Source organism: Seriola dumerili, unplaced genomic scaffold (genome assembly GCF_002260705.1).
Source record: "Seriola dumerili isolate Sdu_G_001 unplaced genomic scaffold, Sdu_1.0 BDQW01000025.1, whole genome shotgun sequence".
Classification (NCBI taxonomy): Eukaryota; Metazoa; Chordata; class Actinopteri; order Carangiformes; family Carangidae; genus Seriola; species Seriola dumerili.
The window spans coordinates 15,340,776-15,365,038 of record NW_019174280.1 but is presented as its reverse complement, the minus strand read 5'-3'; the positions used below and the strand labels follow the sequence as shown (position 1 = coordinate 15,365,038).

General features: G+C 44.2%; 1 protein-coding gene across 1 annotated transcript in view; it reads right to left on the bottom strand.

The window, feature by feature from the left end:
* The window catches only part of LOC111237497 (protein eva-1 homolog C-like), an 80,914-nt gene that overhangs the window by 6,222 nt on the left and 50,429 nt on the right, over positions 1-24,263 (bottom strand). Inside the window, exon 6 of the mRNA XM_022766621.1 lies at positions 518-652. Coding sequence (XP_022622342.1) covers positions 518-652 — 135 coding nt within the window. The remainder of the gene's footprint in view (positions 1-517; positions 653-24,263) is intronic.

Here is a 24,263-nt window from a genome sequence, read left to right as displayed (position 1 = left end):
CCTCATTCATTCGTTTATCCTCCTAATCAGTACAGTGCCGGTGGCTGAGCAGAGTAATTAGTGTGCTGGACGCAGGCCACCATCCCTCATGAATAAAGCTTTGTTTAACTTTCCTTCCTCGCTGGCATCTCCCCCTTTTTCACTCTTTTCATTTCATTGTTCTTGCTCTGTCTTCTCCCTCTTTCTCTCTGTGGGAGTTTGACATTATAACGGACTGATTTAGACTGTGGTCACATGTAAGTGCAATCATTGGTTCTTGGAAAGCAGTATATTTTTAAGACCTATGATCATAAATGGTCCTAACCGATGGCTCTGCTTGGGTACATATGGAAGCAGTTGAACTCGTGTGACATTAAATATACATACATTTATGCCCCGACTTGGAACCTGACCCTACTGTTCCTCTTGAAGCCTGGGAGGCCTTGTGACTGTTTATTGTTAACTGCTCTCCACGGGAGGCTGTGAGTGCGTGTCTATGTGCGGGTGAATAAGCGTATGTGTTTGTCGTTTTGCTCACCTGGAACAGTGTCGGGGCTTTTGACTGAGCTCCCCTCCGGAGGGCTGTCTCCCACTATGTTGGGGTCATGGGCGCTGGGTGGTGGGGAGAACACCGGTGGTCTGGGGCCCTGCTCCTGCAGCAACTTCTTTGGGACTTCAAAGAGAAAAATAGGTGGAGCAAAAGAGGGGAGTTTGGGAAAGAGGGAATCGAAGAAAAGATAGATAGAGGATCATTAGAAGCTGTCTTGTTGGAAAAGGAGATTTATAACAGCTCTTTCCATTTCAGTTCTGCACTACAGCTCAATCAATCGATTAGGCAATATGGTATTGAAAGCTAAAAAAAATAAAAAATGGGTTGAAAGATACTAAAACAATAAAGAGTGCTAATTCTCTGTGGGTTCATCACTACAAGTGGCCCCTTTCACACACAAGTCGTCATGTGATCCATTGTTAATATAGAGATATTGATTATAACTGCTTTAAATGACAGGACAGGCTGTATTCTGGACAACTATTTTCATTATCACTTCACCTGCTATTTATTTTCTCAGTTAATAAATTAAAAGCGACAAAAAATCGTGACAAAGTCGAGACGATTACATTGTTATTGCTATACTTTCAATAAAAGTACACATCAAGGTCAACATTTCACATGCATTACATCAAACATGTTTTACATAACTCCAATGTTTTTTCAGACTCTTTCACTGATAGAATTGTGCAATCAATTGTAATTGGTTCTTAGTGGCTTCTGCTCCTCCCTCGAGGCAAACAGCTGTAACCAGAGTCTGTATTTTATAGCTGATTCTGTTGAGGCTGATTAAGAGCCATGTTAAAGGCTAAAATGAAAGTAAACATGCTCAAACTTGGGAGTATATTATGACAGAGGAGGAAGGAGCTACGAGGGAGACAGATGTAGTCAGCATCACGGCCATGATTCACACACTCCTCCTGACCTTGCACTCTGATTCCCGAAAGTTAAGCGGCCCCCACCTCATCCCCCAACCTCACAGTGTCCTGTGAGTCAGGGAGTCTGCGATCTTTCCCCCAGACACAAACCCACAATGCAGTGGGCCATACATTCCTGCCCGCTCACATGTGGTTTTGCAGGCCGGGCCACGCTCCGGTCACTGTGTTTGTCTGCCCTGTTAGATCGCTGGTGATTTACAGCCCAACAGATGACTGTCTGTCCAGCTGTCTGTCTGTCTGCCACTCGTGCGTTTTCATTGCTTCTGGACAAACAAATAGGCCGTGAAGAAAAAAAATCTGCTGTCTGGTTTCGCTGACATCAGTAGCACTAATAAGTGAAATTGTGACATGTGATTTGAGGTAAAAATGGACCATTTGTTTAAAGGCCGATGAATAAACACGCTGATCAAATTTCCAGACGGACTTTGGCGGCGGGCCAAGAGCCAATCAAAGTGCAGGAAGGAGCAGAGCAGACCTCACAAAGCTCCCCTCCACTGGATACTACTTACGTCTCGGACACATTACAAAATTTTTCCAGTTGTAAGCAATGATGAAAAGATTTAGCGGGAGCATTTAACTACTGACATTTACAAGTTTGCAATCTCAAGTAGCCTACTTTTATTTCTATGTCATTTTTGCCTTTATTAGACATTTGACAGGAAAAATAGGCGGAGCGTCTTTCCCTCTCCAGACTGCCAATGTCGCAGTTACATGATGTGTTTACAACCACACCGGCCCATCACAACACTGTGTGGTGATACTTGTGATACATGTTGTGGTAAACGCATGAAAACAGCCGTCCATTAGAAGCACATACCTACAGATGAGGAAGTGATGGCTGCCATTTATGACACACCTGCACCTGTGCTCCATTACACTTTGCAGGATGCATTTTCTTTCTTTTTTTTTTTTTTGATATTTTGTGATATAAGTGTAAACATGGAAGTCATACATTATATCTTTGCTTGTAGTGGTTGTGATTTTTTTTTCTGGGATTTGCACAAAGAAAAAAACAAAAGAAGCAGAACTGGTGGCAGAGATGTAGAAGATGGAGAAAGGATTTTTTTTTTTTTTTGCAGTGAGCCGCTCATTCAACTGAGAGAACTGAGCGTTAACAGTCTGGTTAAATCTCAAAAATTAGATTAGGCAAATGCAGGTGCAGGAAAGTTTTATAACAGTACTTACACACACTCACAAAACTGACATCACACATGTTTCTACAGCCAATAAAAACTTAACAAAGTCAATATCTCAGCAAGAAGTTTCACGACAGAGACTTCCTGTTGAGGTTTGAGTATTTCACAAGCGCACCACCGGAAGATTATAGAAAGACCGGCCCAAAAGTACAACATGCATGTTTGATTTAACTGTGACATTGCCAACTTGGATTGTATGAAAGACATTTGAATCCTTCACTAACTCAAGACAGGATCACAGAACAATTGCAGCTGCAGATACAGGACACAGTGCTACTCTGGACCAGTGAGACTGATTAACTTGTGAGAAAGAGCCTTGCAAAGGCAGACCGTAGTACTCTCTAGCTTGTTATATGATACGTAACATATTGTCAGATGGAGCTATATGGAGAAAGCACATATAAGGATATGAGAATTTCTGATACTATCTCACTGCAGGAAAGCTGAGAGCCAATCAACAAAGCCGACTTCAAAGAGTTCAGCTCTATTTGCCGTGAGTGAAAGGGCAGGAGGTTGATGCCTGACTAATAGAAGTAGTAAATGATTTCTGGTCTTTACTTCAATCTCCTTACAGACAGGTTCACCTTACTGCACTGGGGGGGATTTACATTGAAATACCGTTCTGCAATTACATCATCTCATGTGGCAAACCGCACCAATATGTCACCTAACTAGGTTAAAAAAAAACCAAGAAGTTGAAACCGCATTTGTATCCAGGTCTGCTTGGCACAAACTAAATAAACACACCCCCTATGTGCGGAGGTGCGGGTGAAAAAGGTTTCCCCCCCTGTCCTTCCTCATCTGTCTGACACACTAATCGTGGGTCTTAAAAACTCCCCCGCTGCCACGCTGCCACCATCCCCACGCCACGCCCTGATTACAGCCTTCTGATTGGCCCTAATTGAATGCACATGTGGCCCAGGGGTCACAGCTGAGAGACGCCATGGTGTGAAACACACACTCTCGCACATAGGCATTTTTGCACAGCTACAGAACATATAATGGTGATGCGTTCAAAAGCGCACAGCTACACCAGATTCATGTGCATACATAGGACACATACGGATGCATTACCTGGTCCAACACACACTCATCAGCACGTCCCTTCATTCAAATATCTTATGTTTTTCTATGGGCTAACTTTGTTGGCGCGCGTCGGTACAGTATCGTAAATTGACTGCTACTTGTCTAAAAATAATTGTCAAAAAGCTGAAGCCTCTCGAAGCAAAAGGCCACAAACCACACTCAGCGAGCCAAGCAGTAAAAACTGAACCAGCGAAAGAGCGAAAGAGGAGTGCGAGAGAGAGAAACCGAGCACATAAATCACACTCTGCAGTCTGCATTATAATGACATGGTCACATAAACACAAGGCAAATGAGTCCTCGCAAATTCTTAATATAACTCTGCTAACGTGGGACCTGTGCCAGTGCTGTACCTCTCACAGCCCCGCATCGCCATGGGGAGCGAAGATATGAGGCGGGAAAAAGAGTGCCCATAACAATGGCCTGTGTTTACACTGGCAGAGCCCGGCTTTGTTTTCACTGGGCTCTGCAGGACCAGAGTGTGCGTGCATGCCTGTGTGTGTGTGTGTCTGTGTTTGCGGGCCATGTGCTGACCCATGCAGAACGCAGTTGTGACAAATCCCCGTAAGCCAGAGGGGATATAATGAAATATTAAACCACGCTAAATCTGAAATGAGATCAGACCTAGGCCAATAATTTGAACATACTTTAGCCTCTATGAGTGCACACAGGGGGCTGCGAGGGAATAAATATTTTGGGTATTGTTTTAGGGCTATCTTTAATACTCCGTCTGGTTTATCTCGCTGAGACTTTGGCCCTTAAATAGACAGCTTAATCCACAGTATGACCATTCTGCGATGCACATTCTTAATGTGGTGACCCTCATCTAAATTATACTCTACAATGGGTGAAGCAAAATTCAAGAATCATGTGCAATTTGAGCCAGGTCTGGTTGAGATGCGCTATATGTTCATTAAAAGACATAGAAAAGACAGGGGGAGAGTGTACAACTGAATCTTTTGACAGGAGGTGGAATTATTTTGCAGCTGCATAAAAATATGGAGAGTTTTGTTTCAAATCAGATATCCACCACTTGAAAAATAGCATGAATCTTGAAATAGTTATGTAGTGGATAACACAGGTGCTTAGATGATAAAATGTGTAACACTTTTAACAGTCATTTCCTGAAAGGGATATACTGTACAGCAAATTGGAAAAAAAAAAAAAGAAAAAAAAAAAAGGCGCATTGAAACAATGTGCTGGTGTAAAAAAGTCTAAGCATCTGTTTTCAATCAGGACACAGTGCCTACTTTATCTACAACATTAAAGTGCTGTTAAAGCCCAACATTCACTTGATAGACATGAAAACTCAAAGGTTCCACCTCAATGTTTATGGACACACTTAGACTTCAAAATGCTTCTTATTCCCTTTAAGCTCCTTCTCCTGCTTCCCACACACAGACACCACACAGACAGGCATGCAGACATCTGCACGCTCACATTCACAAGCCCATCCACCCACCCCCCCACACACACACACACACACACACACACGAACATACAACTATTTTTCACATAGCTAATGGCATTCCTGCAGAACAACATGCAAGGTGAAGAGGGCAGGAGCTGAAGGTGTTGAGATTGCATTCCTCCTCTCCTCTCCTCTCCCTCCCTTCTTCATCTTCTCTCCAAGCCCCACCACCGTAACACTCTTAACAGTATCCAGCTGACAGCAGCTGATTGGGCTTGAGTGTCTGTGTGTGTGTGTGCGTCTGTGTCTGTGTGTGTGTGTGTGTTTGTGCCCTTTCGACAGCCTCCTTTATACCGACGAGACTGTGTATTGTTTAGATGAGGATGGCGCAGTGTATAGATGTGAATACGTGTATGTGAGTGGTTGCTGCAGTATTAGTGTCATGTTTATCTTTCCTCTGATGAATGTTCTCCCTCTACCTCACACTGCGAAGATTAATGGCTGCATACGTCTATATGTGAGAGCTACATACGTGTGTTTTTGAATGACTGCGACTGCGTGTGTGTGTGTGTGTGTGTGTGTGTGTGAGTCAGAAGATATGACTAACACACTCATTCTTGTCTTGTGTACACAAAGCAGAGCAGGTTTAGGTCTGGTAATGTGAACTCTGTCAGGGGACTGGTGGTCTGAGCTTAGGGCTTTTCCTGGTTCTACTCCATTTTTTTATGTGAGTGTGGGCAATCCAACCTACTCCATTACTTTATTAGGTTTAGTTGAGAGAGAGAGAGAGTATGTGAGTGTGTCTACTACAAGAGTTACACCATACACTGGGACTGTGGTAACCTTAAAGGAGCTTTAAAGCTGCACATTGTTGGCGGTTTTGAAAGTTTTCGCCCATAAACTATGAACCCGCGTCTGATTTGAACGACCGTTCCCACAGCATGACATGAGTTTCAAATTTAATTCCCATCTCCAAGACAGCCATTGATTTACAATCCTTCCTCTAAATGCGGCAGAACACAGATAGAAAGTTTTTGGTTTGTGAAATTGTGAAACCATAAAAAACGCTTGGGTCTTGGGTTTCAGTTGCAGCGTGAGCATCTTCAAGTGTTGGAACGAGCAGACGCAGAATATATGGATGATGACACTGTCACAGACAAACTGGGGAGATCAAAAAAAAATGAGATAATGTGTAGTCAGCGAGTTGCCTTTTTCTACAGGCAAACAATGAATCGGAGCTGGGAACGTTACCAGTTGGCGATGTGCTCCCCTCCTGAACAACTGCCATCAAAGTGTCTTCCAGCAAGAGGCTTTTTTTTTTTTTTTTTTTTTTTTAATCCACCCGAAAACTCTTCTGGAGCTTATCTGGTGGAAAACTGGCTACACCAGGACTTCCACTGCAGCGACGGCTTGTAAATGCATAAATAAGAAGCAGGCACAGCTCAGAAAACCTTTACAGAAAGTCATGACAACCGAGCCTCAAATCCGGGAGATCCAGGAAAAGTTCAGCTTTGTCTTTTGGCTCGGATGCTCGACTGGTTAATCAAATCAGCGGCCTCAGTTTATCCAGTCAGCGCAGATTGTGGAGGCTAAGACAAGCCTTTGATTTGGCAGGAGCTTCTTGTGCTGAAGAGGCTTGTATTTTTTTAATTTAATACAGGTACACGGTATGACGTCCGTGCAGACGGAGACGTAGTTTGAGGGTGACACAGTCTAAAAGCATCCAGACCCGGGGTAGTGAGGGCCGAGAGAGCATTCCAGGATGGAGAGAGTGGAACGGCTCAAACCCCCCCCCCCATCCCGCCTCACTGAGCCCCCTGCCCTACATTCAGCTGCAAAGCATAGACATTTTTTTTTTTTTTCCTCCATTTACTTTAATGGATAACACACATCCATCTGCTGTGAGACACACACATACACACACAGATGCCACAGCGTGGGCTCTGAACGTGATCACTCTCACTTCACCGCAGCCATCAGATATTCTCCAAAAACTCCCAGCTGTTTTGGCAATTTAAACACTCCTCATACGCCACACACGTGCACGCACACGCAGTTGGTGTCATTAACATGGAGGCAGACACAGAAATAGATGCTCTGTTGACAGTGTGGGGGTCATAACAATCAGTGAGAAAATCACCCAGCTGTGGAGCTCCCACTCAGACCCCACACACACACACACACACACACACACACACACACACACACACACACATACACACACACGCTATAATTAACGTCTTCAATACTGATTCTAATCCACAACCTTGGAATCTGCACAAAGCAGAGACTCATTAGTGAATTAAACTCAAAATCTATTTTCTATTGCCGCTGGCCCTGTAATATCACTGATGATGATAGTTTGTAAAAAACATTTAAAAAACTATGTGAAATTCTATTTAAAAATACAAAAATCAAAAGCAATTTAACACAAGACATCTAAAGGACAAACTCAGCAGCTTATTTGTTTCTTCTACTGCAAAAACCTCTGAGCCGTATTAGTACTAAAAGGAGCTTGTGTACTGTAAACTATGGTGATCAGCATCTTCTTGAAGGAGGAACTTGCTGAAGAAAAACCTGGGTATTATTGTGTGGAAATCAGTAAAACGTTAAGTCCTGATTTTAGATTCATCACGCTGTATATCTAAAGTAGTCCTTACTGTAGAATCGTTGTTCAAAGTCTAGTTTGACCTCCTCCTAACTAAGCGCCGCCCACTAAAAGCTCTTTTGTTTTGCATTTCCACGTCTTCGTCGGCTGCATGTGGGAGAAGCGGGCCCGCTGTGGACGTCAGCGCGGCCTCATCATTATCTGATGCTGTGCTGGGTCAACAAGGATGCGACCGGCGCTGAATCATCGAAACTGCGCCGCCCGCCTAAACTCACTCCTTCATATCAGAGTCATGAGGTAATGGGATGCAGAGTTTGGATTGGGTCAGAGAGCTGCTGAGGTCGTCAAGTGACGCTGTCTTGTGAAAACAGTCAAGACAGAGATTTGTCATTTGTTGTCACTGACATAGAACAGGGAGAGAGAGAGAGAGAGAGAAGAGATAGCAGCAGGACTTCAGACTCCAGACACAATCATTACAGAAATAAAGGCAGCAACATTCAACAAGGAGATTCCAGCATATGTCAAGGCTGATCTAAACAATGGCGCTATCTTTAGCTGAAGGCAGCAACTGGTCGCACACGGCCGTTAATAAAATCAACACATGGCAACATTAAAGTCCGCCGGGGGCCTGGGGAATGAAGGGTGGTTTGGTGAAAGATGAACTATGATCAGCTAAATTTAGCCCAGTGTTTTTGTTAACGGTGCCTCTCAATATACAAATGGGTCTGTATTTAATTTTGGTTTGTTATTGTGTGACAGTTACAGGGGTCGAGACGAATGTTGGCTGTCCACATTCTTTCATCCTCTCCGTCTCTTGCGTGGATTACATTGAAAAAGGCTTGTGATCTGACTCTCAGGCAGCAGTGACAGATTAGTGATGAAGTCCTGATGTTACAATAACATGGAACACGGTTCGGTCCAACCTCTGCTGATGTGATTAAATTGATTAAATTATGACGTATTCCTGCTGACCGTGTCTCTATACAGCATGAGAAAACGTGTCATTAAGACTCATGATGGAGGTGTACTGTCCAATAGGGGCGGTATCCTGAAGCATCCCTACCACCACAGAGGCTAACTCTCGTATTCAAGAACAAAACTTGCATCCATAACATGGATACCAAAAACAGTCTTACATCAGATCATGTTCTGGGTGAATGAAAACTTTGCTTCCCTGCGGTTGTTTCAAATTAAAGCGCTCCTGTGTTTTAACAAGCATGTAATCAAAACCTAATTTTTATGGTGTCACCCACCCCTGGTGTCCAAAGCAGCTGGGTCACATGTGCATGAAACTGCAATACATGAATATGAATAATAGGTAGACTTCAGTGGAGCCTAATATTCCGAGGCTGCGCTTCACTCCGTCGTACGACAGACAGCCCTCCGAGGTTCATCAGGGTCAGCACCTAACCTGCTGAATGGCTCTCTTTCATGCGGCAAATTATATTAAAGAAGCTCATTGCGAGGAGCGGGGACAGAGATAGAATAGGTTGTGGCATTACAGCATACTTCCCTGGTGCATTTAATGTGTCCCTGTAGTTCTCTGCTTTGTCCAGGTGAATGTCAAGATTGAACTTTATGCCAGTTTAGTTTTCTTTATAGGAGAATCCAGAAAACCCAGCAACACTGAATAAACAGTGAACACTGCTGTGAGTAGATAATAGTGTGTAGGGATAGATACTGCAGTAGAGTGTGACCTCAGAGTCACATGCAGTGTGTAAGACCTCCATAACACACTGGCTTTTCAGTAAACACCAGAAATGACTAGATTAGATTACAAGCCATTGTCCTAAATCACAGAGGAGATACTATAACAAAAAAAAATAACAGAACGCAGCAGAGTGTGTCTCAGCATCTGTGTGTCATTACATGCTCTATGATTTGATCACACTCCTTCTTTATCATTTCGCTAAAACACTCCCACCTGCCTCATATAACGCCTGTCTGTCATAGGTGCCTCTGCGCCCTGTCATTGTCAGGTAATTAGATGGGCCCATGAGCGGGAGTGAATCACACGCAGTAGTATTCAGACTAAGTAATACCTCTCTGTTTGCCACAGACACAGAACCCACGATAACTTTGAGCGTCACCGCGCTCACACTGCTGGGGGGGTTGGAGAGTGTAAGAGAGGGAGGTGTGTTTTTCTCCATGTGTTGACATGAGCGCTGGGCCATATTAGCGGTCGGACCTGGACAGAGATAATGATGGTGAGGTCTGGGGTCAGCATCGGTCTGTCATCGGTCTTATCGCCACAAGTATACATACACACATGCATATCATCGTCCACCTTTTGTTTAGTCTGCCACTGTGACACTGGGCTTCGGTATCTTTCTGCTGAGAAATATAAGCATGTTTTTGATCACAGCCTGGATCTGGTCAAGCATTTTGATGGAGCCTGTTTTGGACACATTTTAGCAGAACCTGTCAGATCTGAGCAGATTTTGACAATACTGTACTATGGTCTATTATTAGAACCAACTCTGGAAATAGACTTTGGTAGGCGGGTGCTATCATAGGACACACTGAGCAGCTGTTTGTGATCAAGAGGGAAGAGGAAGGGGAGGACAGATGAGAGAGGAGAAGAACCTCTTTAAACATTTCCTTTCATTTCTCTTCTTACATCTTGGCATACAGGAGCACTGAATACATATATTGTTCTTTTACTGGGTTTCTGACACACATTACAATTATGTACGCACAAATAGCAGTAGACTCACAAGGTCCACAGCTGTCCCATGTGGACTAACAGCTTTAGCGTTTCCATCCCCACTGCAGAGGCTTTCTGAGTACAAGTGGTTGTCTGTTTGCCTTGCTGTCTGTATTTCCTGTTGCATCCAATCTGTGTCTTGTCTTCTTCTTCTTCTCCTTCGACCCCTGTCAACTCCGCCAGAGTCTTAAAAACAGCTTGAGCCACAGCAGATGCAGTCCTCAGGGTTAAGAGTGGAGAGAGAAAGAGCACGAGAGGCTCGACAGAGAGAGAGGAGTGATGGACACGGAGGCTGCCAGAGACACTTTTACAACGCTCTTTAAAATAAACACCTGCTGCAGCGGCTGAAGCGCCCGGGGGGACGGCAGAGAGATCCTGCAGTCTGTAACATTACGGCTGAGAATTGATAATGAAACTGAGCTAACACAGTTACAACATTGCGAACTATCTCTGGAGTCCCCAAGCCACAATTAGGTATCCTGTACGAGCACAAAACCCCGACTCCCCCCAAAAAAACCCCAACTCAAACGTGAACCCAGGGCTGTAGCAGAGGGGAAATGCACGTAAAACACTGTTTGTCCACCTCTCGAATACTGAAATAGCAACACTGAGGATTTACGCACAGTTTACACCTGTTAGCGCCTTCAAACTGGGCTCCCTCCTGCAGTCTCCTTTGTGAATTCAAGGATTTCTTGGTTTGCTCACTGCTCCACTTCACCACTGTATCCTCGTGTGACCCGGGAAAGAAGCGTGCTTTCTAATTTCTTGTTCACTTGCTCTGGTCTAAAACAGTGGATGAGTTGATGAACCTGATGCGTTTTCTCCTTGGTTCTCCAAAGCGTCACTAAAACCATCGCAAGAACGTTCACTCCTCTCATTGGTCTCACAGGAAGAAGGTCCTGCCTGCCCAGATATCAGGAAGAACGCATACTGACACCTTGATTCGTTCCCTGTCTAGCTGCTAACAACTGCTGATTTTGTTCAACCACATCCGATGACATGACTGGCTACGTGAGCCAGGTGTGCTGACAATTTGTGATCAGACCGAGACCACCTCCTCTAAAGGGTCTCAATCAGTTGTTTTGGTGTGCACTGGAGTTCGATTGCTGCGTTCAGATCCACCGAAATGAATCACGCCAAGATGAATGTGAATACGAATTTGAGTCCAACTCTGCAGGACTTGGCAGCACAGGTTTAAAAAATACGAAGAGGAATAAGAGTCAAGAGGATGGACATGCGCCTTCAGCGTGGTGCATTAAATAATACTTTGTCAAACCGCAAAGTAAGCAGCTAGTTATCAGCAACTAGCGCTGTCAGTCCCTGACATTAAGTGAGGCTTGCAGATGAACAGACTGGTACATCTTACTATCATATCATATCAGTAGCTCTGGTTATTGTGCTTGGTTGTAACACCTCCCTGACCGCTGTTACTATACAGCAATCCAAACAACATGTACACGTATGCATTGAGGTTCGGTTGCGTCACATTCTCCTTAATGAGGAAACAGGCTGTAAAGAGTTCACATTACATTTATATTTACTCATTTGGCAGATGCTTTTATCCGAAGCGACTTACAAGTGAGGGACCTCACTAAAGCTTCAGTGCAGTAGGGGGTGTAACAAAAAAAGTACTACATCCATTCAATAAGTGCAAGAGAGATCGGGTGAAGAGGTGCACCGAAAATGCATAGTAAGTGCTAGTTAGTTAACTAAACAGTTTCTCTACAGGAATCAACCCTTTGTCACAGCTGAGATCTGTGTTTCTCAGTCCTGAGCCCAGTCTGCAGTATTTTCTTTCCAGCTGTGCTGTAAATCTTTCCGGTATCAAACAACCGCAGAAACCCTCGGACAGGAGGCCAACTGTGGCTTATAGAGTTAGAAAATGCAATTTGATCTGCAATGGTTGTGTCTTTTTTTCACACTGCATTTCTGCAGGGGGTTTGGTGCAGATTTGACAGAAGGCAGACTCACATGAGCGTACACTGACACACAGGTCAACACTTGACACTTGCAATCACACACACATTACGCAGAACACCTTTCTAGCACATACATTCAGGCCTCAGACAGAAGAAGACAGGAAGTATGGGTGGGAGGGATGGAAAGAGAAGGAGAGGGGAGAAAATTATGGCTCTCCCTTGAGGGTGATGCAGACAGATAAACTTACTGCAAACAGTCCAAAATATGTGTATCCTTTATGTCCATAGATCGTACATACAGTACCAGTCGAAATATTGGACAAGTGTGTCCAAACTTTTCCAGAGACTTCAAGACGTTACTGATCCTGGCCAAGAAATAGTCCGGCATATTACACTCTATGTGAGTTTTAGAGGTTCTGGTTGGTGGATTTTGTTTCCTGTGGACAGAGCTACGCTACCAGTTTCCACCTGTTTCCAGTCTTTATGCTAAGCTAAGCTAAACATCTCCTGGCTCCAGCAACACATTTGCCCTACAGGCATGACAGTGAGTAAGAACATTCCCCACAAGGTCAAATCATTCCTTTAAATATCTGCTGTTGAATTTATAAGAATGAACACTTGAAATGTTGCTTTACTAACGGCCACAGTTTCCTGTATTTTTAAAGTTAAACACAGTGATATATGGCTCAAGCAAGGCGAAGGATGTCCAAAAGATAAGAGGTGCCAGAATTAAGACTAAAGAGTTGTGCTAGGAGGTAGGAGGTGGAGGACCACCCATGATTTCATCATTGCTGACCTTTATAGGGCAACTCTTGCAGGGATTTTATCAAGCAAATGAAACCTTGTGATTAAAACACAGAACATGTGGTTGTCTGTAACATTTCTAAAGGGGGGTCTGTGGGTCCTTAAAAATTCTTTAAAAAGTCTTTGTACTTTTATCATGCAAGAAATCACATGCCGTTATTGCAACCTTTGTTCTGACATGTCTACTGTTTCTCTGTCTGTGGCTTTTTTTGTTAAAACTATTGTTGGCTGTTTCTTCCATAACCAACACATCTTAGAGAGCAGCTTTTCTTTGCCAGCAGAGCTGCATTGGTCATTGGCTTTGACAAGAAAGGCTAAGCAAACTCCCCATAAATGCATGTTATTTACAGAACAAAATGCTAACTTACTTATGATGTTTGAAAAAGCTGGACAATCAACTGGAAATCAGCTATTTTCCCTCTCTGCACGTCAGAGTTATTTCACTCTGTGTTTCCAAGTGGCCTTCTCTGAACAACCGTGAATCTGGCACTGATGACAGTGAGTGACTTTGCTCCCATCAACAAGCTACCAAAATGTTGGATTGCATAAAAGTAGCATCCCAAAATCTGTCTGGTTTTGCCAAGGCTATAACCAGACCTACGGAGGCCTGGATCCACTGTGGCCTCGCTAAACAAACACAACTTGGAGGTCTGGCTTCGCTTTAGCTGACGGACGCCATTATGCACGTCGATTAAAAACAAACACACTGGCAGAGAGACATGTCCAGCCTTTCAGTGTGGGCCCAGGGGTGGAAAATCCCCATCGGCGAGGTGGTTAGACAGGGGGAAAGAGAGTGAAGAAGTGTGGGAGGTGGAGTACAGTGGCTACTTTTGGGTTGATTGACAGGCCAGTCAGAGTTTTCTCATTTATTCTAGGCCTTTTTTTATGTGTTGTATGCTGTCGAAGATGCCAACATACCACTTCAAACTGTTCCTGAGAATTGACAGTAAAGCTGAATGTTCGACAGACTTTCACTTTCCTTTTTTGAATTGTCATAAAAAGCAAGTAAAAGAAGAGAATGGGGATTATCCAGGCTCATCCCGCCAGCTCAGTACTGTTATTAGTGGAGAAAAGCCAAGATCAAAACAGAGACGGGCCCCCTAAAGCTTACACAAATATTAACAGTGGTCATACTGACAAAATGGCCATTATTACCATGCTTTAAATCAGGTTGACAACTGCAAGCTTCAGGGTTTCAAATATGTGTTTCCTCCTGGGCAGTGAGTGCACAGTTCTTACAGCAATTTCTACATTTACAAATTGTATTATTTCATTTTATTTCAAGTGTGAAAAAGAGTAAAACAACGGCGCTCCATGACTTAAGGCAGGCTGACACAAAAAAAATAATGCATGACCACATCACATCAGCCACTGAGCACATTCAATATGAATCAATGATAGACAAGTCAGTGGTTCCCACACTCTGTGGGTGAAGCATGTCTTCCAAAGCACACTTGTATCACATGAGAGCACATGGGCCAATTTGTACCAACATAAATGACTTGGTGTATTAGTATAGCAGCTAGACCCTAAAAGAATACACACACACACACACACACACACACACACACACACACACACACACACATCAGGAGTAGCAGAACCCAATCGGGCACTGGTGTCATGTTGCAGACAGGAAACAGATGGCCTGCTGGGAAAAGAAGCAGAAAAAAAGGCATGCCAAAGAAGGCCAGAGAGAATGCTTCCCTCCCTCCTTTTTTTTTTCTCCCTCCCTCCCTCCATCCATCCCTCCCTTCCATCATCCCTTCATCCGCAGTTGGAAGGAAAAGGAAGAGCGAGGCCGTGGTGGTGTTTGGAGGCTAGATCAGCGGGCTCTGGCTCGAGATCAGAGTGATGGAGCTCTCTTTTTAAATAACAGCCCAGCACGGCTCTACTGTACTGGGCTATGCTGGGACACGGAGCCTGCAGCCTGTTAAACACAGACTGGAAGACACATCCCAATGGGGGAGAATATATTTTAAGCCTTCAGGGAATCATATTGCTATCAAGTGCTATGTTTAACATTAACACAACAAATGCAAGTGGTAAATTTAGAGTATATGTGAAAAAGCATATGTGACCTTGGATTAAAGCAATAGTTCAACATTTTGGAGAATGTATTTATTCACTGTCTTGCAGAGTTGGATAAGACAATCAATATCACTCTGATATGTGCACTGTAAATATGAAGCTACAGCCAGCAGCCGGTTAGCTTAGCTTAGCATGAAGAGTTGAAGCAGGAACTATGGTAAGTACTTTAAGTCAGTTCTCTTCTAAATAAATTTGGCTAACCTGGGGATTTGTTAAACATCCGCAAGATCGTCCGACTGCTTGTGTTTCTTGCCCAGATCTCAGTGATTTTACTTTCTCAATACAATGTAATCAAAACGGATAGAAAGAATGCCCACTGCTACTACAAACAATACACCACTATTCATTCTCATAAAACTTCCTTTTTCTACTCCTCAATAAAGAACAGATAGAGAAGAGTGATAGTGATACCTGGGGACCACGAGACACATTCAACCGATGACCTGTGAAATTGACTTCCTCCAGAAACAAGCTCCCGACCTTTGCCTGGTACACAGGACTGACCCATCAGCTGCTGATGCCTAGATAACCTCTGACTCAGAAAACAGCAATCAGAGATCAATATTGTCCCGAGTAAAGCCGCCCTCCACAGAGGACGCATTGATAAGTGGACTGACCATTATTGTTTTGAGGTCGGGATCCGTCACATTCTTACATGAGCTCTGTGTCCTGTGTTTTTCCAAATGTCCAATCTCAGATCTTTATCGTGGTGAAGTGCTCATGCCTGAGACCATGTCAGGCGATCTCATGTCCAGACAGCTTCTGAAAAGTTTCCTGTAAGGGAATCTAAAAATATATGAGGTGTAATCAATTAATTAGGCTGCTGTCAAAATTCCTCTGCTTTGTGTTTGAGCATATGACACAACTCAGTTCAAAGTTGAGGATTTTAATCTAAGACCTGCTGATCAAATAAGCCCAACAACAACATGTACTAATGCAATATAGACATCTACACTTTCCCATATAGGCCGTGTGTTTTATCAGATCAACTGTTCAAAGAAACAGTTTTAAAGACTTTTTTTTTTGAAGTTCAGACTGAACAGATGGAATCTTTCCATTTTTAATAGAAACTTACAGACATATGTCAAATATTGTTACACCAGTACTCACTTATATATAACCAGGGCTTTCATCTACACCAAGTATACTTCAAAGTATCCTTCAGGCCAATGTCCTGTATCAGTAAACCACCTCGAAAACTCTGCTCTCTATTCCAGCATCAGTAGCTCTTGGTTGTATATAAATATTCGTCACAGGCAATAGGATAGAATTCAGTGCTAAAAGCTTTACATCACAGCAGATGTTCTCCCTTCAACTGGCAGACATCTGAAAACCTGCCTAGCATCTGCAGCTAGTCATTTAATGCTTCATTCAAAAACCGCGGGCTGTAAAATCTACAGACATCATTAAGCATGTCTGCTAATTTCTAAAACCTGAAATGAAGCAGCGATAAAACTACTAAGGCGACACAACCCGAAAACACATGTTTTACTGTACGTTGAAGCGTGCGCCGACTTCAGATAGAAACCTCCTCTCGGTGTCTCTTCATCGAGTCTTCATTAAATTTGCACCCTGTAATCCCGCTGCAAAACATTTGGACCTTTATTGGAAGTCTCAGAGGATTGTTGAGGAGTGTTTGGGCTTTTTGAAAATCTCCAGGCTTCTAATAAGGACTCAACCGGGCCAAAACATAAAAACCTTGTTGAGCTAAAAAAAAAAAAAAAAGAGCCTTGCCTGTCTTTGTCCCTTGTTTTTTGCGTCTCTTTCTCAATTCAGTGAGGTCGTAAAAAGCACGTTGTTGGCGTGTTTTCCAAAGCATTCCAACCACAGTTCATACATTCAAACAATATTTTGATGCTTAACTACTTAAAAATGTATGTTATAAATGTCTCTCCCTCTCTCCAAGTCAACAGTTTGGCTGCATTTTCTGCCCGTGCAGCACATGTTTCTGGGCTCACAGCGATCCTCGCCTCTCAGAACAAATTGAGTTTAATGGGGGTGAGGCAGGGTGAGCCGGAGGGGGGAGGAGAGGGGAAGGCAAAGAGAGGGCTGTAAAAACACAGCACATGCTACTCCATTGCCAGTCCCCCTTGAAGAGGACAGCAGCATTACTGCTTTTACCCTGTGACATTACTTCTTACCCCAACACCAACAGTATCATGGGCTGGCACGGCTCGAACAGAAACACATACTCACACAGGCAACCACTGAAAGGCAAAAATACATCTTGACATCTCTTTTCATAAAGATTTCACCCTTAAAATGTTATTCTGTTGAGTTACTGTTTGTTCTACACAGGCCTGTTTGTATTCACTCTGAGGGTAGCTGCTGCATTAGCATAGCTCTCAAAGTAAAGTATACTCCTCCGTTTCCAGTATGAACGGCGATGTCAAAGAGCATCCTTTTATCCCAAGGACACTCACAGTTACTGGCAGATACCAGTTGACCCAGTTGACAGGGAAGTGAGCAAACACACACACCTTTGGCAAAACACCGACATGAACTCACACAGTTGGTATGCTCCTCAACACTGGTCTTTTTCTGCTCTGCTCCCGGTGAAATGCTCTGGTTTAATTAACTGGACTAAGTTCATCTAAGGCCAACACATCCAGGAAACACACACACATACTCACACTCACACACACACACACACGCACACACACACACACGCACACACACACACACGCACACACACACACACGCACACACACACACACACACAAACACAGACAGACACACACTTGCTCTTTCTCTCAGAGGTGCAGTGTCCTTCACCCTGACCAAGGTGCCTTGGAGAGAAATTTAATTTTCGCTTGGGTGAGCTTGGCTCGCTGAAAGGGCAACCAAAAAGGCAAGAAACCCTGCTGAATAAAGCCATTCAAGAGCTTCTCTGGTATGCTGTCCACATGTCAACATCTTCCAGAGCTCAGCATGAGCTGGACACACACAGCTTTCTGGACAGCATACTGCAACTACCAATCTACAGTATATCTGTGGTATCATTGCGTCCACTTTCTTTCCATTGCAACATCAAACGAGATTGACAAAGGTACAGACTGTATACATCTTATTAAAGATGCCCTCAAGATATGTTTTGAGACATTCAGCTCTAAAAGAGTATGTCTCATGTTTTTTTTTTTCCTACAAAAAAAATAAAATTATTCATTTTGAAAGTCTCCAACTTGATGTCTCCAACTTCACTGAAAAGTTAAGTCATAATGTATGTGCACTGGAGGCTTCAAGTTTCACACTTTTCTAAGTTGCGTATTCAACGATAACGACCCTCTGAGCTAGTTGTGATGTCACAAAATCCTGCTCGTACGTACACGTCTTAAACTGACATCTAAGTTGCACAGAGAAACTTTCCCTCTTCAGCAAATGAATATGAAAAGAGCCTTTCAGTTTCAGACTCTGCATCAGTCTGCACAGTGAGGCTGTAAAGTAACAATAAGTAATACAATTTTTTTAGTGTGTGTGTGTGTGTGTGATTATTCAAGTGTGTATTTTGTGATCCTCAGGTGTTCATTTCTGTGCACCCTCCCATGCATGTACCGTGCCCCCTCCCCTCCCATCTCGATGACCTTTTAAATCTACCAGGATCCAGGGGACTTACCCCCACAGTCTCTTTTAGGGAGATGAATAACTCCCCCCACAGCTATGAGGCTCCTCAAATCCCCTCCATCCAGGAACCAGTCCGAGCAATAACACAGACATCAGAGGAGCGATAAAACACTGCTCCTCCAGGAGAACGCTGTCAGGAGAAACTTCCATGCATTTCAAAGAGCTGGCCCAAGAGGAAAGGGAAAGTAAGAGACTCGTGGATGAACTATAAAGAAAAGGGTTCTACCGTTTGGAAGCAGAACTGTGGTCGGTGAAGTCAGCTATGATAGGGGGATAGAGTAATGATATAGGGGTCGAGTCTTTCCTGATGCCAGGGATACGAGGGACATTTAGTAAGTGAAAGGAGGGGGCAAAGCCATATAGAGGTATGAGGATGTATAGGTAGGGGGGCGTATAGGGTGGGATATGGGGGGTAGGAGAACCCCAGCACCCCCTGCAAGCAGCTGCATGTTGGTGATGAAGAATGCCAGGAAGTTTTTTTGATGGGGTGGGGGGATGAGGGGGCTCACATCTGCTTTGGCTATCAGGAGACCCGCTAACCCTCCCACTTCAAAATGACTTTTATTTTTTAGAGAAGGAAGAAAGGAAGGAAGGAAGGAAGGAAGGAAGGAAGGAAGGCAGGAGGGACGGGAGGGAGGAAGGGCAGTAAAGGAAGGAAGGAAAAAAGAGAAAACACCCCTCTAGAGGAGTTGAAACCATTAAGAATGCATGCTGAGTTTTAAAAAACAGAGAACAGAGAAGAAAAGGATAAAAATCAAATCAAGGGTAGAAAAAAAAGGGGGGGTGGGGGTGGGGGGTGACTTGGACAGGAAAGAGGGCTTTTGCTTTTCTGTGAGAGAACCAGGCCAAAGCTTAGTACAGCGCCAGGTTCCATTCAGACTAGACAAAGTAAATAAAACCACTTGATGAAAAAGAGGCAAAGAGAAGCGAACGGATGGCGGAAAGAGCGCGCCAAGCAGGGGGGGTGTGTGGAGCTATGCGACGCGATGAAGATGAAGGGAGAGAGAACAAGAAGCTACGCCTGTGTGTTTTTACAACTGAGCAGTCAGCCTTATCTGATGGCCGGACACAGATTTACACAGATTATCACAGCATTGTCATACATGAAGTCACATCTCTTTGTGTGTGTGTGTGTGTGTGTGTGTGCGTCTCTGTGTGTGTGTGTTGGTGTGTGGTGGGTGGGAAAGGGGTGCAAAAGACAGAAAAGCCCATTCAACTCACTCATTAATCATTTCTACTGTTATCTCAATCTCTGCCTCCATCTCCAGAGGACATCCAGACTGCTAATATGGAATAATAAACAAAAGCGAGTTAACATCCAGCTGAAGAAAGAAAAAAGAAGAAAGAAGTTCGCTGAAGCAGGCCGGACTTATTCCTGTTCCTGTTCCTGTGCTGTCAGTCTCTTCGCCTGCGCTCTCTTCTCGTAACCCAAACCGCACACTAATTCATAAATTACAAACAAAGAGTCCCTTGTGGTTTGGGAGGGACCTTGCCGGCGCTGCAGAACTGGCGCTACAGGGGAACAGCTAGGCGTCAATTAGAGGGAAACCTGGCGGACGGGGAGAGGTAGGTGTGGAAGCGTGCGCTCACAAACAGGCTCCTGCATTTACAGTCTCACAAACAGGGAGGAGGGCAGGAGCACAGACCTACTGTATACACATGTTCACAACAGAGAGGAGAAAACACACACACACACACACACACACACACCATTTGGAAGCCATCTAAACAATTTTGTCATTTTGGAGCCCAGGAACTGACTGCGCCATTGTCTGGTGTGAGCGGCTCGCTGGGTTTCTCTGTCCTGTTTATGAGGGGTGACGTATGTTTGGGTGTTTAGCAGCGCTGGGAGTTGGGCTCTTTGCGGCTGTGCTCTGCTCTTGGCTTCTTTGATAAAAACACATGTTAAATTGCAAATTGCGCTTGCGGATTTAACACTAGACATCTTTAGAGTTCAGCAACCGATGGAACCAGGAGCCCATCTGCATTACAATGAAATGATGTAGCTCACTAACTTGAGTCAGTCCGGCCATCGGATTCCTATACGACCAAGTGATAAAGATAATTTACTGGATCTCTTGTGAGTCTTTTACAACCTAAATTTTCAATTTTACAGTACAACAAATAGAATCCCATATAACTACACTGGGAATAGCTACAGCAACCACTGACCACTAACCAGACCAACAAATCAGCCTAAGGTCTATACTTCAGACGTCCAGAGTATATAACTGGACATACAGTAATAAATTCACACAGATCAAACGTAAGCCAGACGTGTAAAAGGTGAGCAAAAAAAAAAAAGCAAGACATTTTCTGCTGTAAACTTCTCAGATGTTAAGATTTGCTGCTTCCCTACATTTTATATCACTGTTAACTGAATATCTTTGGGTTTTAGAGAGTTACTCGGAAAAAATACGAGATACTGAGACATCACCTCAAGGCTCTGGGATATACACACCAGTTGTCATTTTTTGACCAAATGGTAATCCAGAAAATAATCATTAGTCTAGTTGCAGCCCTAAAAAAAAAAAAAAAAAAAGTTTTAGAGTGTGTCATTGGAGTGTGGAATTAGGAGTTGAAGTGACGTATTTCCAGGGAGCTCAGTGGTCCCGCTCGCTCTGAGTCAGCACCAGTATCTGGAGTGTGTGGACAACTTCTTGCCCCCATTGGTTTTACTGTATTATGCACCCTGTGGTTAATTACAGTGGAGTCAAACTCTGCCAACATGTCTTGTTCTGATCAGTAGCTACTACCAGCAGCTCATTATAGGAACAAACACTGACCGCCTTTGGAAACACACACAAGCAAATACACAGAGGAATACATGGAAAAAGAAAAAAGAAAAAGAGAATCACTGTTGCTATTAAAAGGTACCGATGCTGACAGGGCGTTGTCAGGTATCGGCGTAGTCGTGCGCATCAGTCTGCGTTGTGTGTACGGTCGTGTGTACCTAAGTGATCTCATCTGTCCACACGTGAGACCTAGAGTTCCCTGTCAAGAGTCTAATCCAGTCAGTCAACCTGGCAAATGTCCCTCTCAGCTCCTGAACACTTGTTTCCTCATGTTTCACAGGAATTCGAAGACACGCACACGCACACAAAACACACACCAACTTCCAAATAATTAGCACACACACTCACACCAGCTTTAACACTCATATGCTCTCACATCCTCAACAGCGAGAGATAAAACAAGCAAGAACATTGCTAAGGGCGACGCAAGGTGAGGGATTTAAACTTCACAACAGGCAAAAGGTTAAAAACTGTCTTATGACGGATGAAATGTGCAAATAAATACCTCTTGAACATCCAAAGTTTAAGATAGAAAACAATAGGGATGGTCCCACCTCTCAAAAGACACAAAAGTCTCACAACTTCAGCACAGAAACCAACAAGCACAAGTCGCCAAGACGACAGCAGAGAGATTTAAACGCGTGCTCAGACAGAAGACAAGGTGACACTTACACACACATCGTGGAATGGAAAATCCTCCGGGATCCGGGCAGCAACTTTCTCTCAGAGCGTGTGTGTGTTTTTGTGAGTGATTGTGTGTGTGTGTGTGTATGTGTGTGTGTGTGTGTGTGTGTGCGTGCGGCTGTCTGTCTTGTCAAACACTCCCTCCTCCCCCTCCTCCTCCTCCTCCTCCTCCTCCTCTGGGTCCCGCCAGGAGAGCTGGGACCAACTTTGCCGTAAAAACAAGCGCTCACGTGAATAGTCCACCGGGGTCCTGGTCCGACCAGAATGAGAGAGCACGGCCCAAAAAAGGACAAGAAAGAAGGAGGGAGAGAGCAAAAAAAAAAAAAAGAAAAAAGGATAGCCCCTTTAAGAAGGTACGCTCCTTTATGGTGACTCCCCCTTTTTAAGCCAAATGGAGTATGAAGAGAGTTTCCTCTTCTTTTCTTCTTCTCATCCGGAGAGAATAACCAGTGGAGGCTTTTTCTAATGCCTCTCTTCTTTTTAGTTTTCCCCTTCCTTCCTACTCTCAGGGAGAGAGAAAGTTAAACCCGGCTTTAGACGACTGGAATGTGACAGCAGGAGAGAGAGAGAGAGAGAGAGAGAGAGAGAGAGAGAGAGAGAGAGAGAGAGAGAGGGTGAGGTGGTGAGGGAGGGAGTGAGAGAGAGTGTGAGTGTGTGTGTGTGTATGTGTGTGTGAGAGAGAGAGAGAAGCGGGACATGTCGTGTCCACCTACACAGCCCACTGCTGTGTGAGTGAGCAGTCAAAGAGAGGGGTGGTGAGGGGAGGGAAGGAGCAGGCAGGAGAGGAGGAGGGGGCTGTGAGTGTGTGAGAGTGAGTAACAGAGAGAGAGAGAGAGAGAGAGAGAGATGAAAAAAAGTCAATGTGCAGCTCCAGGAAATGACCTGAGAATTTCATTCAAGTCAGATTGGAAATCTGTGCATGTGGTGTGTAAGAGCTGCGTGTAAGTGAACGACTAGGACACAGCTGAGCAATATGACAATATATGGCATACCACCAGACAGTACACATGGCTCAGCTGAGGTTTTGTCATACTATTTATTGCATAATATCTATTCCTTTAATGTCTCTGGCTGTGTTAGGCCATTGTGACCATTGCAAATCAAAGAGCCAGACTGCTTTATGGCCATATTGGATTTTTGTATAAGAATACCTTCATTTCTCAGTTACATAGCTATATAATCTGACATATTCCCTTCTTTGAGACATGTTTGAGCAGCTGTTTCTTTTATACTTTTATGAATTTTTGGGTACAATGTGAAGTTTTTCTACTCCAGTTTTGAAATTAGATCAAGGCATTGTTGAGATGCGTTTTCATTCATTCTGCCTCCGTTTCTCATTCAGGAATTTTATGGAAACTCGGGCTTTGAGGTATGTTTGCAGAACATGCTTTTTGGTTTTTCTACATTTGTAAATAGAGTCCAGAAAAAATAAACCCTACAGTTACCTATAACACCCTTCTCTGCATAGATCTGCGGAGACATTTAAATGTGTCTTCCCAGAGCTACAATTCCAGCTTAAGATGCCCTGGGAATTTCTCCCTGTGACTCCCAGCCCGACTGGCCCTCCACACACACACACACACACACACACACACACACACACACACACACACACACACACTAATTCTCTCCTCTCCCTCTCTCTCCATCCGCGTCCACCGCAGGAGGGAAACTGAAACCAGCCACAGACTGGAAAGCATTAGTATCAACCCAAACCCCCCCCCCCCCCCCCCCCCCCCCCCCCCCCCCCCCCCCCCCCCTCCCCCCCCGCCCCCCCCCCCCCCCCCCCCCCCCAAACCCCTCCTCCCGATTCAACACACTCTACATACAACAACGAAAACAAGAACGATGGGTCACACAAAAAGCACAGAGAGTTG